General features: G+C 54.2%; 1 protein-coding gene across 1 annotated transcript in view; it reads left to right on the plus strand.

The window, feature by feature from the left end:
• The window catches only part of LOC134601236 (ribosomal RNA processing protein 1 homolog A-like), a 31,624-nt gene that overhangs the window by 11,147 nt on the left and 3,443 nt on the right, over positions 1 to 17,034 (plus strand). Inside the window, exons 5-12 of the mRNA XM_063445707.1 lie at positions 3,103 to 3,164; positions 3,243 to 3,366; positions 5,319 to 5,383; positions 6,535 to 6,653; positions 6,738 to 6,799; positions 7,053 to 7,150; positions 7,460 to 7,479; positions 7,580 to 7,702. Of these exons, the coding sequence (XP_063301777.1) occupies positions 3,103 to 3,164; positions 3,243 to 3,366; positions 5,319 to 5,383; positions 6,535 to 6,653; positions 6,738 to 6,799; positions 7,053 to 7,150; positions 7,460 to 7,479; positions 7,580 to 7,702 (673 nt within the window). The remainder of the gene's footprint in view (positions 1 to 3,102; positions 3,165 to 3,242; positions 3,367 to 5,318; positions 5,384 to 6,534; positions 6,654 to 6,737; positions 6,800 to 7,052; positions 7,151 to 7,459; positions 7,480 to 7,579; positions 7,703 to 17,034) is intronic.

Raw genomic sequence — 17,034 nt, forward strand, 5'->3', positions numbered from 1 at the left:
GACACAGTAATAGAGGGATTGAGGCCCTGCTCAGTGAGTTTACATGTTAAAGGGAGATGGGTATAGTGATGCAGGAGGTAAGGGTAGAGGGAGTGGGGTATAGTGACGCAGGAGGTAAGGGTAGAGGGAGTGGGGTATAGTGACGCAGGAGGTAAGGGTAGAGGGAGTGGGGTATAGTGACGCAGGAGGTAAGGGTAGAGGGAGTGGGGTATAGTGACGCAGGAGGTAAGGGTAGAGGGAGTGGGGTATAGTGACGCAGGAGGTAAGGGTAGAGGGAGTGGGGTATAGTGACGCAGGAGGTAAGGGTAGAGGGAGTGGGGTATAGTGACGCAGGAGGTAAGGGTAGAGGGAGTGGGGTATAGTGACGCAGGAGGTAAGGGTAGAGGGAGTGGGGTATAGTGACGCAGGAGGTAAGGGTAGAGGGAGTGGGGTACAGTGACGCAGGAGGTAAGGGTAGAGGGAGTGGGGTATAGTGACGCAAGAGGTAAGGGTAGAGGGAGTGGGGTATAGTGACGCAGGAGGTAAGGGTAGAGGGAGTGGGGTAAAGTGACGCAGGAGGGTAAGGGTAGAGGGAGTGGGGTATAGTGACGCAGGAGGTAAGGGTAGAGGGAGTGGGGTATAGTGACGCAGGAGGTAAGGGTAGAGGGAGTGGGGTATAGTGACGCAGGAGGTAAGGGTAGAGGGAGTGGGGTATAGTGACGCAGGAGGTAAGGGTAGAGGGAGTGGGGTATAGTGACGCAGGAGGTAAGGGTAGAGGGAGTGGGGTATAGTGACGCAGGAGGTAAGGGTAGAGGGAGTGGGGTATAGTGACGCAGGAGGTAAGGGTAGAGGGAGTGGGGTATAGTGACGCAGGAGGTAAGGGTAGAGGGAGTGGGGTATAGTGACGCAGGAGGTAAGGGTAGAGGGAGTGGGGTATAGTGACGCAGGAGGTAAGGGTAGAGGGAGTGGGGTATAGTGACGCAGGAGGGAAGGGTAGAGGGAGTGGGGTATAGTGACGCAGGAGGGAAGGGTAGAGGGAGTGGGGTAAAGTGACGCAGGAGGTAAGGGTAGAGGGAGTGGGGTATAGTGACGCAGGAGGTAAGGGTAGAGGGAGTGGGGTATAGTGACGCAGGAGGTAAGGGTAGAGGGAGTGGGGTATAGTGACGCAGGAGGGAAGGGTAGAGGGAGTGGGGTATAGTGACGCAGGAGATAAGGGTAGAGGGAGTGGGGTATAGTGACGCAGGAGGTAAGGGTAGAGGGAGTGGGGTAAAGTGACGCAGGAGGTAAGGGTAGAGGGAGTGGGGTATAGTGACGCAGGAGGTAAGGGTAGAGGGAGTGGGGTACAGTGACGCAGGAGGTAAGGGTAGAGGGAGTGGGGTATAGTGACGCAGGAGGTAAGGGTAGAGGGAGTGGGGTATAGTGACGCAGGAGGGAAGGGTAGAGGGAGTGGGGTATAGTGACGCAAGAGGTAAGGGTAGAGGGAGTGGGGTATAGTGACGCAAGAGGTAGGGGTAGAGGGAGTGGGGTATAGTGACGCAGGAGGTAAGGGTAGAGGGAGTGGGGTAAAGTGACGCAGGAGGTAAGGGTAGAAGGAGTGGGGTAAAGTGACGCAGGAGGGAAGGGTAGAGGGAGTGGGGTACAGTGACGCAGGAGGGAAGGGTAGAGGGAGTGGGGTACAGTGACGCAGGAGGGAAGGGTAGAGGGAGTGGGGTATAGTGACGCAGGAGGTAAGGGTAGAGGGAGTGGGGTACAGTGACGCAGGAGGTAAGGGTAGAGGGAGTGGGGTATAGTGACGCAGGAGGTAAGGGTAGAGGGAGTGGGGTACAGTGACTCTGGAGGTAAGGGTAGAGGGAGTGGGGTACAGTGACTCTGGAGGTAAGGGTAGAGGGAGTGGGGTACAGTGACGCAGGAGGTAAGGGTAGAGGGAGTGGGGTATAGTGACGCAGGACGTAAGGGTAGAGAGACTGGGGTATAGTGACGCAGGACGTAAGGGTAGAGGGAGTGGGGTATAGTGACGCAGGACGTAAGGGTAGAGGGAGTGGGGTATAGTGACGCAGGACGTAAGGGTAGAGGGAGTGGGGTATAGTGACGCAGGAGGTAAGGGTAGAGGGAGTGGGGTATAGTGACGCAGGAGGTAAGGGTAGAGGGAGTGGGGTATAGTGACGCAGGAGGTAAGGGTAGAGGGAGTGGGGTATAGTGACGCAGGAGGTAAGGGTAGAGGGAGTGGGGTATAGTGACGCAGGAGGTAAGGGTAGAGGGAGTGGGGTATAGTGACGCAAGAGGTAAGGGTAGAGGGAGTGGGGTATAGTGACGCAGGAGGTAAGGGTAGAGGGAGTGGGGTATAGTGACGCAGGAGGTAAGGGTAGAGGGAGTGGGGTATAGTGACGCAGGAGGTAAGGGTAGAGGGAGTGGGGTATAGTGACGCAGGAGGTAAGGGTAGAGGGAGTGGGGTATAGTGATGCAGGAGGTAAGGGTAGAGGGAGTGGGGTATAGTGACGCAGGAGGTAAGGGTAAAGGGAGTGGGGTATAGTGACGCAGGAGGTAAGGGTAGAGCGAGTGGGGTAAAGTGACGCAGGAGGTAAGGGTAGAGGGAGTGGGGTATAGTGACGCAGGAGGTAAGGGTAGAGCGAGTGGGGTATAGTGACGCAGGAGGTAAGGGTAGAGGGAGTGGGGTATAGTGACGCAGGAGGTAAGGGTAGAGGGAGTGGGGTATAGTGACGCAGGAGGTAAGGGTAGAGCGAGTGGGGTATAGTGACGCAGGAGGTAAGGGTAGAGGGAGTGGGGTATAGTGACGCAGGAGGTAAGGGTAGAGGGAGTGGGGTATAGTGACGCAGGAGGTAAGGGTAGAGCGAGTGGGGTATAGTGACGCAGGAGGTAAGGGTAGAGGGAGTGGGGTATAGTGACGCAGGAGGTAAGGGTAGAGGGAGTGGGGTATAGTGACGCAGGAGGTAAGAGTAAGAGTAGGAGTAGAGCAGTAGATTGGTAGAATAGTATTCACTGAAGAGTTACTGTGTTTTTAAATGACGGTTGCAGGAGAGTTAATGAGGAACTGGCTTCTGATCATGTCATATTACTATAAATTTTAGTCTGCAATAGCTGACATGAATTTATTTGGTCCTGCAGCTAACTCGTCTGGTGCTCCGTCAGTCTGTGGAGTTAGTACGGAAGGCGCAGTGGGAGGAGAGGTGAGCCACTCACTGTATATGATCGGTTATGTGCTGTCTGGATATTTCTTCAGGTCTCAGTGTGCTCTCTCCCCCCAGTATTGTTGGTGAATTTCTGTCATTGTTGGCACAAGAAGTACTGCAAGGAACGGCTACTCGCGGCGTCCAGCTCCATCTTATAGACATTTACTTGGACGAGTTAGCCCGGGTTGGGGCAACAGAGGTAAAACATTTTCTGTGTCACATGCTGATACGTGGCAGGTTTCAGATCCCTTGTTCCTCCCTCCCCCCTCCCACGTTTTAATTCCACAATATTTGTTGTTTTGTGTACCTTTTTATATATTTTTCCTACTGACTCCAGTAGCTCAGATTACATCCGTCCATTCAGCATCAAACATGGAATCCGTGACATGCAATACGATGAGTGCTACCACGTGGATCCGTGCCTACAGACTTTTTAAAGGAACATTTCATTTTACAAAAATTGCAGATTTCAATAGAAATTGTCACTTTTATAAATGAATTTTGTTACTCCAACTTTCTCCAACAACGTTCAGCAATTCTGGAGCATTTTGCGGGGAATCGAGTGAGCTTGGTGTGCCAGGGCTGTAGTTGCGGGCGCTTGCAGCGTATAAGTGTAGGAGGTGCCGTGATGTCTAGTTGAGAGGAGAGGGTGGAATTGTAGAAGGAGGTTGCAGAGCTAGGACAGGTGAGGTTTGAGATTGGTAAAAGGAGAGTTTGGAGATTAGTGGAGAATTGCTCTAGGGTCAAGACATTGGAGGTTTTTGTGAGAGTGATGTTCAGATGGTGTTGTCAATTGGGTCTTAGGTATGCCGATGTCAAAAGTCAGCAGATGGTGGTCAGATAGAGGAAAAGGAATATTGGAGAGATTAGAGGCGGTACAGAGATTGGTGAAGGCAAGATCAAGTGTTTCCTGCTGTATGGGTTGCTAAATTGGACCAATGTGTAAGGCCAAAGGAGGAGGTTACAGAGAGCAGACAAGAGGCATCAGTGCAATTGGGGTTGTTTATTGGGATATTGAAATCCCCAAGTATAAGGAAAGGAGTGCTAGAGGAGAGGCAGAAAAGTGCTCAATGAATAGCCTAGGATAACCGGGGGGGGGGGGGGGTTGGGGGGCGGTAGATAATAGCAATTCTTAAAGGAGTGGGTTTAAATAGGCGGACAGTGTGAACTTCAAAAGAAGAAAAGGATAGGGCAGGGGGAGTTATGATTGGTTGAAAGGTACATTGAGGGGAGAGGAGGATGCCTACGCCGCCTCCTTTACAGTTGAGTCTGGGAGTGTGAGAGAATTGTAGACCACCAAAACATAAAGAGGCAGGAGTAGCGCTATCAGAGGGGGACAGACAGGTCTCTGTCAGTGCAAGCAGTGTGAGTGAGTTTGAGATGAAAAAGTCGTGTATGGCGGTTGATTTTAAATTACTGCAGATGGAGCGGGGGTTCCAGAGTGCACAATGAATGTTGGTAAGTGACGGTGAAGGGCAGGGTATTGTGATGAGGTTTCTGGGGTTTCTGGTTTTCTTAGTGTGTGTAGAGAAGGTGAAGGGCCTGGGATTGGGAGAGACATCACCAGCTGCTAGAAGCAGGAGGAGAGAAAGTGACAGGAGGTGTGAATGGGTTTTGTATGCATGGGGTCTAGGAGGAGATCGATTGTGGGTTGGAGTGAGAGAGTAAAAAAATGAGTGTAAGGCTTGAGATGAGAGAATAGGGGAGTGTAGCAGAGAGGGGGAAATGTAAATGTGGGTGGGGGGATGAGTGAAGTGGGTGTAAGGAGAGATTGTTATACTGAGGGAGGAGGAGACAGAACATTGCTAAACTGGGGAAAAATTGGAATATCAAACAGGTAAATATTAAGTTTTATGGGTTAAGTAAATGCAGGAATGTACTAATAAGAGGAAGACTGATTGGACAGCAACAGAAAAGGGGAGGGCTCAGAAGGGGAGGGCTTGCTAAGGCAGCAGACAATAGATCTGCAGCTATTGGAATGTGTTTAAGATATAAACCAGTGAAACGCTGAATAATGACATTCATATTTCCATTGGGAGGATATCTACTAAGTGTTTTGTTTTTTAGTGATGCTTTTTGTGGGGGGTGGGCTGTGCCTTTAAGTGTAACGTTAAGACAGTCGTTGGATAATAAACATGTCTTCTCTCCCAGCTCCCAGCTGACCTGAATCTCACACTGATTGAACCATTCTGCAAGATGGCCGCCGAAACCAAAGAGTGAGTTCTATTTAAACTGTCCCACCGAACTCGCCTTTTCCTCTTCCCTGCCTTCTGTTTTTTTGTTTTGTTTTTAAAATCAATTTTCAGCCATTTCTTACTAAAAACATAAGATAAAATAGGGGCTACTGTCCGCGGTATATTTCTTATTCCATGTCCGCTTCCCATAATACTCCCCATTCCTCCATGTTCTCGCCTTGCCTCCTTTCTGAACGTCGCGTTATATAGACTTGGGTGCCGCCAAATGTCGACAGTCCATTCATTTTTGGCTCAAATCCATCATTCTTTTCGGAAGAATGAAATTCTGATCCATGCTGCGGCTGCATCTTGTAACCCCTAAATTGGTACCCTGTGCCATTATAAGGCAAACCCTCTAGTACTAGGGAGCTATCTACTAAAGATTCCGTCTCTCAGCCAAGTAATCCAGTATTACTAAATAGGGGAGGTTAAACCCTCCCTCCCTGCGTGCTGTTAGAACCAAAATTAAAAGTAGGCGTTACTCCAATTCACCGAGCAGGCAGGGCCGGCCAACCCGAGTGCTCTGAGCCAAACCTGCATGCTCAGTCTGTGCACAGCCATCTGCAGCTTAAGATTCATTATTCTATATTCTTTTATTTTAATAGTTTGATCAATTTATTGATTTTTATTTGGCCTTTTTGTGGGCTGAAGAAAATATATTTTACAGTTTTTTGTTTTTTTACAGTTGGTCCCCACTGGCTTACAATGAATAGGGGGCTATGGAGGAGGCACTATAGGTCCCCCATTATCATTTAGGGCCACCACCTGCCTCTCGGTTGGGGGGGGGGGGGTACAATAGACCTTCCATTTACTTTTATAGCCTCCACTCGCAGGGCGATGGAGGGGGACACTATATTGGGGGGGCTTTTTTTGTTGTTGTTTTTTTTTTTTTTATAACTATCTACATGTAATAAACTAAACGAATACTGAATACTTGCAATTCGGTCTTCGTTTGTTCGTTGTAATTTCTTTTCATCTTTCTGACGAATCGCCGGAATTCACAGAAAAGCCTGCGTCCAGGTATAAAAGTAAATGTAAATATAACAGCGCGTGCTATTAGGGACAGATCCAGGAATCCTAAACGACAGCCTGTCCTGTTTTAGCGCTTTTAGTAAATGCACAATGTCTCTCAGTTCCATCCTCCTGCAGGCCGTCATGAGTGGGATTTTTCAGACTATTTTGGACCAAGCCCCGTTTGCTATTGAAGACTTAATGAAGGAAGTTAAGGAAACCTCCGCTGAGCTGCTTAGGGGTAAGCCTCGCTCCGAGTCCTCACTCCTGTATTTTTGCACGTCACTTACCCCCAGCCCTCGCTTTAAACTCTGACTCCTTTCAGAACTTTCCAAATCTGGTCAGAATTCAGTAGACGACACAGAGGATATTGGGCCTGTTCTGCAGGTAGGTTTGATGGATCGTGTTGGTGCCATGCTTCTATTTCTTGTCTACCTTTCTGTTTAGGGTTTGCTTTCTACGTAGAGTGTATATTTAATTATTTTATCATTTAAATTTTTCTGTTTTGTATATGTTTTTTTTAATTAATATTCATAATGTTTGTTAGCGTGCTAAACCCGCCAATAACCCTGTCCTCTATTGATGATTGAGCGAGTAATGTCTTATTGAATTTTATTTTCCTCCTCTCGCCCATGTCTAGTTTGATTACATTGCCTTGGCAGACAGACTTTTTGCCCTGGCGAGTAAGACTTGCACCCCTGCGCACAATCGCAAGAGGCTGTACCGATTTGTCAAACAGTGAGTATATCCAGGGCGTGTTATCCATAAAGGTTTGGGAGCGTGTGTCTGTGCAGCACTGTTCATTTTGGCGGCAAATTTCTATTTAGTTTTTGTCCTATTCTTTTGATAAAAAGCCGTTTTATTCGTATTTTAGTAATCTGAATTGTTTTAGTTGACTAAAATTGTTAGTGCATAAAATTAACACTGCTGTGCAGCACAGTGTAAAGGTTTTTTTTGGTTTTTTTGGCCAGTCTCGGCTGTGAATGTTTGTGGGTGAGTCTGTGTTTCAGAGAAAGTGAATTTTACGCTTTGGTTAATCTCTTCCAGGTTTCGTGATCTGGCTGAAGGTGAGTTTTATCAGTTCCTGGGTCGTTCACTGCTGCTAGGATCTGCCCTATGCCATCTTTCTCTTCACCTCTCCTTGTCTTAACCCCATGTTTGTTTCAGGCGTTTTCCCACAAGACGACTTTCCTGAGGAGGTTTCTACCGATGAAGATGATGATGAATATAGTAGCTGGAGATTCCGCAGGAGACAGAAAAGGATACAGGCCCGGGAGGGCCAAGTTCTGGGTAAGTGGACTCAGGTTTGATTTTGTGAGTTGGTAGAAGTAATGAGTTTGTGGAGGCATTTGAACCCGTTCTATACGGCAGGTTTTGGTGCAGATCTGATCAGCTGCGTACTCTGTCCTTCTGCACCAGCATTGCGTAATGTGGAGGTTATGCTAAACTTTCTGTCATATCAAAAATGATATATATCTAAATAATTAATTAGAGGAAACACTCAGATAAATATTTGTATTACATTTATTCACTTTGCTTAGATAACTCTTCAAGACTTGCATTAAAAAAAGTATATAGATACTGCTATTTATCCCAAAGCTGGGTTCCTCACTGTGAGCCCCAACCTTCTACTGTGAAATCCTCAATTGTGGTGATTTTCGTCCATTCCCAAACAATGCATCCGTTATTTGCATCCTGGCACCGGACATCCAAAAGACCATTCGATTGTTATTCCCGTCACGTTCTGTCCGTTCCCCCAGCCGTGGCCCAATCATTGCGATAAACGATCTGTGGACGTCTCCCAGGATCCTCCAGAAAAGTCTGTTGTACTCTGGTGGGCAGCGCCCATGGTGGACGGCATCAGGTAAGTATAGCACGCCCAGCAGAAATGTGACCTGCAAAGACCCCAAAAGGTGACAGCTGCTTTAAAGGGACACTATAGTCACCTGAACAACTTCAGCTTAATGAGGTTGTTCAGGTGAGTGCTACAGCTACCCGGAGCCTTTTTCTTGTAAGCACTGTATTTTCTGAGAAAATGCAGTGTTTACATTGAAAGCTTGGAACACCTCTTGTTGCAGTCAATCAGACTGCCACCAGAGGGACTTCCGAGTTCAGAGGCCCCAAAAAGGCCTCTCGTCCGATGCATTCTGGGTGAATACATCAGACGGGCTATCAGCACACAAAGCACTGTGAACGCGCTTTGTGTGCGCATAGCCTGTCAGCACTGCTGTGGGCGTGGCTTCAGCTGAAGCCCGAACCCACAGGGACGCTTACTGTCCACAATAGTGGTTGATGGGGGGGGGGGGGGGGGGAGAGACCTACTCTCCTTCCCCCCCCCCCGGCCCCCACACCTGTGCGGCGGGTGGGGGCCCTAAAATTATCAATGAGGGGGGGGACCTACTGTCCCCCCCCCCGGCCCCCACCCCTGTGCGGGGCAGGGCCCCCACCCGCCGCTCTGTGCACTGTGATTGGATGGCTTGAAACACATCCAATCACAGTGCTCTGTGTCATTTTACAAGCGTGGGAAAATTCCAAAGAACTTTCCCACGCTTGTAAAATGACAAAGAGCACTCTGATTGGCTTAAACCCACCAATCAGGGTTCTTAGCCTAATTGCAGGGTGTGGCAAGGCTTTATAAGCCTTCCCCCGCCCTGCGGAGCTCAGTCTGCGGAGCCCTCCATGGGTGAACATGGATTGTTTTTTTGTTTTTGTTTTTAATTGCGTCGGTTGTTATGGATTTTTATTTGGCCTTTTTGGGGCTGAAGAAAGAAGATTTTAGAAGAAAGAAAACATCGAATGGTAAGTTGTTTTTATCTCATTTTTTTTCTTTTTTACAGGTTTTTAGTTAATGTTCCCACCCCTCATTATTTTTAGGGTGAGGGGGGTAGGTGGGGAGATATTTTTTTTGGGTGGGGGGGGGGGGGTGGTTAACTAGGGTCCCCCCCTTTTGTATTTAGGGCCCCCACCCACCGCACAGGGGTGGTGGGCCGGGGGGGGGGGGACAATAGGTCCCCCCTTATTTTTAATTTTAGGGCCCCCACCCGCCGCTCGGGGGTGGGGACAGTAGGTCCCCCCCCCCACTTATTGATAATTTTAGGGCTCCCACCCGCCGCTCAACGGGGGGGGACAGTAGGTCCCCCCCTCATTGATAATTTTAGGGCCCCCACCCGCCGCACAGGGGTGAGGGCCGGGAGGGGGACAGTAGGTCCCCCCCCCCCCCTTATTGATAATTTTAGGGCCCCCACCCGCCGGGAGGGGGTGGGGGCCGGGAGGGGGACAGTAGGTCGTCCCCCCCCCTTATTGATAATTTTAGGGCCCCCACCCGCCGCTCAGGGGTGGGGGCCGGGGGGGGGCAGTAGGTCCCCCCCCCATTGATAATTTTAGAAAGCGAGCTGAGCTGAGCAGTCAGACAGCTCAGCTCGCGAACGCGCATTCCGCGTACATGCGCGGTAAAGCGCTCAGGTTCTTCATAGGGCGGCATTCAATGCCGCTCTATGAAGAACGCGATTGGTGCAGCGCGAAGCCGCGCATGCGCACCACATCGCGATGACGCTTCTCTGTGAGAAGCGTCCTATTGGGCCCCGCGATTTCGTCATTTTGACGAAAAAGGGGGCGCGGCCTAGCGGGGAGCTCGGCGCTGGAACGGAGGTAAGTTTTTAATATAAAAACACCTCGAAATTTTTTTTTTTATGAATGAAAGTACATATAAAAGCAAGAAGGAAGGCTGGGGGACCTGTCTTTCTTGCTTTTATATGGTGACTATAGAGTCCCTTTAAGCTGAATTTATTTTGGTGCTACCCGGTCCCTTTTAACCCCTTAAGGACCAAACTTCTGGAATAAAAGGGAATCATGACATGTCACACATGTCATGTGTCCTTAAGGGGTTAAAGAATCTGTTTCATTCTTATAGATTTCCAAGACGTTTCCCAACCCAGTGGGTTCTATTCTTATTAAGGATAAGTAGACCTTGTTTGCGATCAAACGTTCAATTCTATATTTGAACTAATTAAATTGAAGTTTACCAGCTGGTTACCTTAAGCCAGTGATCACCAAACTTTTTACAGTACAGTGGTACAGTGTGTGTGTGGGGGGGCAGGTTGTGTGAGGGGTACAGTGTGTGTGGGGGGGCAGGTTGAGGGGTACAGTGTGTGTGTGTGGGGGGGCAGGTTGTATGAGGGGGTAACAGTGTGTAGGGGGGGCAGGTTGTATGAGGGGGTAACAGTGTGTGGGGGGGCAGGTTGTATGAGGGGGTAACAGTGTGTGGGGGGGGCAGGTTGTATGAGGGGTACAGTGTGTGGGGGGGGCAGGTTGTATGAGGGGTACTGTGTGCGTGGGGGGGGCAGGTTGTATGAGGGGTGCAGTGTGCGTGGGGGAGGCAGGTTGTATGAGGGGTGCAGTGTGCGTGGGGGAGGCAGGTTGTATGAGGGGTGCAGTGTGCGTCGGGGGGGCAGGTTGTATGAGGGGTACAGTGTGCGTCGGGGGGGGCAGGTTGTATGAGGGGTACAGTGTGCGTCGGGGGGGCAGGTTGTATGAGGGGTATAGTGTGCGTGTCGGGGGGGGCAGGTTGTATGAGGGGTACAGTGTGCGTCGGGGGGGCAGGTTGTATGAGGGGTACAGTGTGCGTCGGGGGGGCAGGTTGTATGAGGGGTATAGTGTGCGTGTCGGGGGGGCAGGTTGTATGAGGGGTACAGTGTGCGTCTGGGGGGGCAGGTTGTATGAGGGGTACAGTGTGCGTCGGGGGGGCAGGTTGTATGAGGGGTACAGTGTGCGTGGGGGGGCAGGTTGTATGAGGGGTACAGTGTGCGTGGGGGGGCAGGTTGTATGAGGGGTACAGTGTGCGTGGGGGGGCAGGTTGTATGAGGGGTACAGTGTGCGTGGGGGGGCAGGTTGTATGAGGGGTACAGTGTGCGTGGGGGGGCAGGTTGTATGAGGGGTACAGTGTGCGTGGGGGGGCAGGTTGTATGAGGGGTACAGTGTGTGTGGGGGGGCAGGTTGTATGAGGGGTACAGTGTGTGTGGGGGGGCAGGTTGTATGAGGGGTACAGTGTGTGTGGGGGGGCAGGTTGTATGAGGGGTACTGTGTGTGTGGGGGGGGGCAGGTTGTATGAGGGGTACAGTGTGTGTGGGGGGGCAGGTTGTATGAGGGGTACAGTGTATGTGGGGGGGCAGGTTGTATGAGGGGTACAGTGTGTGTGGGGGGGGGCAGGTTGTATGAGGGGTACAGTGTGTGTGGGGGGGCAGGTTGTATGAGGGGTACAGTGTGTATGAGGGGTACAGTGTATGTGGGGGGGCAGGTTGTATGAGGGGTACAGTGTGTGTGGGGGGGGCAGGTTGTATGAGGGGTACAGTGTGTGTGTGTGTGTGGGGGGGCAGGTTGTATGAGGGGTACAGTGTGTGTGTGTGTGGGGGGGCAGGTTGTATGAGGGGTACAGTGTGTGTGGGGAGGGCAGGTTGTATGAGGGGTACAGTGTGTGTGGGGGGCAGGTTGTATGAGGGGTACAGTGTGTGTGGGGGGGGCAAGTTGTATGAGGGGTACAGTGTGTGTGGGGGGGGCAGGTTGTATGAGGGGTACAGTGTGTGTGGGGGGGGCAGGTTGTATGAGGGGTACAGTGTGTGTGGGGGGGGCAGGTTGTATGAGGGGTACAGTGTGTGTGGGGGGGGCAGGTTGTATGAGGGGTACAGTGTGTGTGGGGGGGCAGGTTGTATGAGGGGTACAGTGTGTGTGTGGGGGGGGCAGGTTGTATGAGGGGTACAGTGTATGTGGGGGGGCAGGTTGTATGAGGGGTACAGTGTGTGTGGGGGGGGGGGGCAGGTTGTATGAGGGGTGCAGTGTGTTGGTGGGGGGGGCAGGTTGTATGAGGGGTACAGTGTGTGTGTGTAGGGGGTGTTATTGTGGGTCTGCTTACCTTTTCCTGGGACAGGGTACAGTACTAATCCCTGGTGGTCTAAGTGGTGAGAGTGAACTCTAGCAGCCTCAGGAGCTGCTAGAGTTCAGTTTTGCGTGATTCGGAGCGTTGCCATGGTAAATGCGGGAACGCTCCAAGCTCACGAGAGGAGAACCCGGCGGAGCTGCAGGTTAGATCTCTCCCTCCCCGTGACAGCTGCCAACGTTAGATCTCTCCCTCCCCGTGACAGCTGCCAACGTTAGATCTCTCCCTCCCCGTGACAGCTGCCAACCTTAGATCTCTCCCTCCCCGTGACAGCTGCCAACCTTAGATCTCTCCCTCCCCGTGACAGCTGCCAACCTTAGATCTCTCCCTCCCCGTGACAGCTGCCAACCTTAGATCTCTCCCTCCCCGTGACAGCTGCCAACCTTGGAGCTCTCCCTCCCCGTGACAGCTGCCAACCTTGGAGCTCTCCCTCCCCGTGACAGCTGCCAACCTTGGAGCTCTCCCTCCCCGTGACAGCTGCCAACCTTGGAGCTCTCCCTCCCCGTGACAGCTGCCAACCTTGGAGCTCTCCCTCCCCGTGATAGCTGCCAACCTTGGAGCTCTCCCTCCCCGTGACAGCTGCCAACCTTGGAGCTCTCCCTCCCCGTGACAGCTGCCAACCTTGGAGCTCTCCCTCCCCGTGACAGCTGCCAACCTTGGAGCTCTCCCTCCCCGTGACAGCTGCCAACCTTGGAGCTCTCCCTCCCCGTGACAGCTGCCAACCTTGGAGCTCTCCCTCCCCGTGACAGCTGCCAACCTTGGAGCTCTCCCTCCCCGTGACAGCTGCCAACCTTGGAGCTCTCCCTCCCCGTGACAGCTGCCAACCTTGGAGCTCTCCCTCCCCGTGACAGCTGCCAACCTTGGAGCTCTCCCTCCCCGTGACAGCTGCCAACCTTGGAGCTCTCCCTCCCCGTGACAGCTGCCAACCTTGGAGCTCTCCCTCCCCGTGACAGCTGCCAACCTTGGAGCTCTCCCTCCCCGTGACAGCTGCCAACCTTGGAGCTCTCCCTCCCCGTGACAGCTGCCAACCTTGGAGCTCTCCCTCCCCGTGACAGCTGCCAACCTTGGAGCTCTCCCTCCCTGTGACAGCTGCCAACCTTGGAGCTCTCCCTCCCCGTGACAGCTGCCAACTTTGGAGCTCTCCCTCCCCGTGACAGCTGCCAACCTTGGAGCTCTCCCTCCCCGTGACAGCTGCCAACCTTGGAGCTCTCCCTCCCCGTGACCGCTGCCAACCTTGGAGCTCTCCCTCCCCGTGACCGCTGCCAACCTTGGAGCTCTCCCTCCCCGTGACCGCTGCCAACCTTGGAGCTCTCCCTCCCCGTGACCGCTGCCAACCTTGGAGCTCTCCCTCCCCGTGACCGCTGCCAACCTTGGAGCTCTCCCTCCCCGTGACAGCTGCCAACCTTGGAGCTCTCCCTCCCCGTGACAGCTGCCAACCTTGGAGCTCTCCCTCCCCGTGACAGCTGCCAACCTTGGAGCTCTCCCTCCCCGTGACAGCTGCCAACCTTGGAGCTCTCCCTCCCCGTGACAGCTGCCAACCTTGGAGCTCTCCCTCCCCGTGACAGCTGCCAACCTTGGAGCTCTCCCTCCCCGTGACAGCTGCCAACCTTGGAGCTCTCCCTCCCCGTGACAGCTGCCAACCTTGGAGCTCTCCCTCCCCGTGACAGCTGCCAACCTTGGAGCTCTCCCTCCCCGTGACAGCTGCCAACCTTGGAGCTCTCCCTCCCCGTGACAGCTGCCAACCTTGGAGCTCTCCCTCCCCGTGACAGCTGCCAACCTTGGAGCTCTCCCTCCCCGTGACAGCTGCCAACCTTGGAGCTCTCCCTCCCCGTGACAGCTGCCAACCTTGGAGCTCTCCCTCCCCGTGACAGCTGCCAACCTTGGAGCTCTCCCTCCCCGTGACAGCTGCCAACCTTGGAGCTCTCCCTCCCCGTGACAGCTGCCAACCTTGGAGCTCTCCCTCCCCGTGACAGCTGCCAACCTTGGAGCTCTCCCTCCCCGTGACAGCTGCCAACCTTGGAGCTCTCCCTCCCCGTGACAGCTGCCAACCTTGGAGCTCTCCCTCCCCGTGACAGCTGCCAACCTTGGAGCTCTCCCTCCCCGTGACAGCTGCCAACCTTGGAGCTCTCCCTCCCCGTGACAGCTGCCAACCTTGGAGCTCTCCCTCCCCGTGACAGCTGCCAACCTTGGAGCTCTCCCTCCCCGTGACAGCTGCCAACCTTGGAGCTCTCCCTCCCCGTGACAGCTGCCAACCTTGGAGCTCTCCCTCCCCGTGACAGCTGCCAACCTTGGAGCTCTCCCTCCCCGTGACAGCTGCCAACCTTGGAGCTCTCCCTCCCCGTGACAGCTGCCAACCTTGGAGCTCTCCCTCCCCGTGACAGCTGCCAACCTTGGAGCTCTCCCTCCCCGTGACAGCTGCCAACCTTGGAGCTCTCCCTCCCCGTGACAGCTGCCAACCTTGGAGCTCTCCCTCCCCGTGACAGCTGCCAACCTTGGAGCTCTCCCTCCCCGTGACAGCTGCCAACCTTGGAGCTCTCCCTCCCCGTGACAGCTGCCAACCTTGGAGCTCTCCCTCCCCGTGACAGCTGCCAACCTTGGAGCTCTCCCTCCCCGTGACAGCTGCCAACCTTGGAGCTCTCCCTCCCCGTGACAGCTGCCAACCTTGGAGCTCTCCCTCCCCGTGACAGCTGCCAACCTTGGAGCTCTCCCTCCCCGTGACAGCTGCCAACCTTGGAGCTCTCCCTCCCCGTGACAGCTGCCAACCTTGGAGCTCTCCCTCCCCGTGACAGCTGCCAACCTTGGAGCTCTCCCTCCCCGTGACAGCTGCCAACCTTGGAGCTCTCCCTCCCCGTGACAGCTGCCAACCTTGGAGCTCTCCCTCCCCGTGACAGCTGCCAACCTTGGAGCTCTCCCTCCCCGTGACAGCTGCCAACCTTGGAGCTCTCCCTCCCCGTGACAGCTGCCAACCTTGGAGCTCTCCCTCCCCGTGACAGCTGCCAACCTTGGAGCTCTCCCTCCCCGTGACAGCTGCCAACCTTGGAGCTCTCCCTCCCCGTGACAGCTGCCAACCTTGGAGCTCTCCCTCCCCGTGACAGCTGCCAACCTTGGAGCTCTCCCTCCCCGTGACAGCTGCCAACCTTGGAGCTCTCCCTCCCCGTGACAGCTGCCAACCTTGGAGCTCTCCCTCCCCGTGACAGCTGCCAACCTTGGAGCTCTCCCTCCCCGTGACAGCTGCCAACCTTGGAGCTCTCCCTCCCCGTGACAGCTGCCAACCTTGGAGCTCTCCCTCCCCGTGACAGCTGCCAACCTTGGAGCTCTCCCTCCCCGTGACAGCTGCCAACCTTGGAGCTCTCCCTCCCCGTGACAGCTGCCAACCTTGGAGCTCTCCCTCCCCGTGACAGCTGCCAACCTTGGAGCTCTCCCTCCCCGTGACAGCTGCCAACCTTGGAGCTCTCCCTCCCCGTGACAGCTGCCAACCTTGGAGCTCTCCCTCCCCGTGACAGCTGCCAACCTTGGAGCTCTCCCTCCCCGTGACAGCTGCCAACCTTGGAGCTCTCCCTCCCCGTGACAGCTGCCAACCTTGGAGCTCTCCCTCCCCGTGACAGCTGCCAACCTTGGAGCTCTCCCTCCCCGTGACAGCTGCCAACCTTGGAGCTCTCCCTCCCCGTGACAGCTGCCAACCTTGGAGCTCTCCCTCCCCGTGACAGCTGCCAACCTTGGAGCTCTCCCTCCCCGTGACAGCTGCCAACCTTGGAGCTCTCCCTCCCCGTGACAGCTGCCAACCTTGGAGCTCTCCCTCCCCGTGACAGCTGCCAACCTTGGAGCTCTCCCTCCCCGTGACAGCTGCCAACCTTGGAGCTCTCCCTCCCCGTGACAGCTGCCAACCTTGGAGCTCTCCCTCCCCGTGACAGCTGCCAACCTTGGAGCTCTCCCTCCCCGTGACAGCTGCCAACCTTGGAGCTCTCCCTCCCCGTGACAGCTGCCAACCTTGGAGCTCTCCCTCCCCGTGACAGCTGCCAACCTTGGAGCTCTCCCTCCCCGTGACAGCTGCCAACCTTGGAGCGCTCCCTCCCCGTGACAGCTGCCAACCTTGGAGCGCTCCCTCCCCGTGACAGCTGCCAACCTTGGAGCTCTGATCCACCCTCCGGTCCTGCCAGGGAGAGCGAGGCATGGTTCCCGGTGCTATGATTATAGCACCAGGAAAATATCTTGCGGCATCCCTGTGCGCCCATGCGCTGAGGCACACAGTTTGGGAACCGCTGCCTTAAAGGACCACTCTAGGCACCCAGACCACTTCAGCTTAATGAGGTGGTCTGGGTGCCAGGTCCTTCTAGGGTTAACCCATTTTTTCATAAACATAGCAGTTTCAGAGAAACTGCTATGTTTATGAATGGGTTAAGCCTTCCCCCTATGTCCTCTAGTGGCTGTCTCATTGACAGCCGCTAGAGGCGCTTGCGTGCTTCTCACTGTGATTTTCACAGTGAGAGCACGCCAGCGTCCATAGGAAAGCATTATGAATGCTTACCTATGTGACCGGCTGAATGCGCGCGCAGCTCTTGCCGCGCGTGCGCATTCAGCCGACGGGGAGGAGAAGAGGAGGATCGGAGGAGGAGAGCTCCCCGCCCAGCGCTGGAAAAATATAAGATTTAACCCCTTTCCCCTTTCCAGAGCCGGGCGGGAGGGGGACCCTGAG

The sequence above is a fragment of the Pelobates fuscus genome, chromosome 1 (genome assembly GCF_036172605.1).
Source record: "Pelobates fuscus isolate aPelFus1 chromosome 1, aPelFus1.pri, whole genome shotgun sequence".
Taxonomy (NCBI): domain Eukaryota; kingdom Metazoa; phylum Chordata; class Amphibia; order Anura; family Pelobatidae; genus Pelobates; species Pelobates fuscus.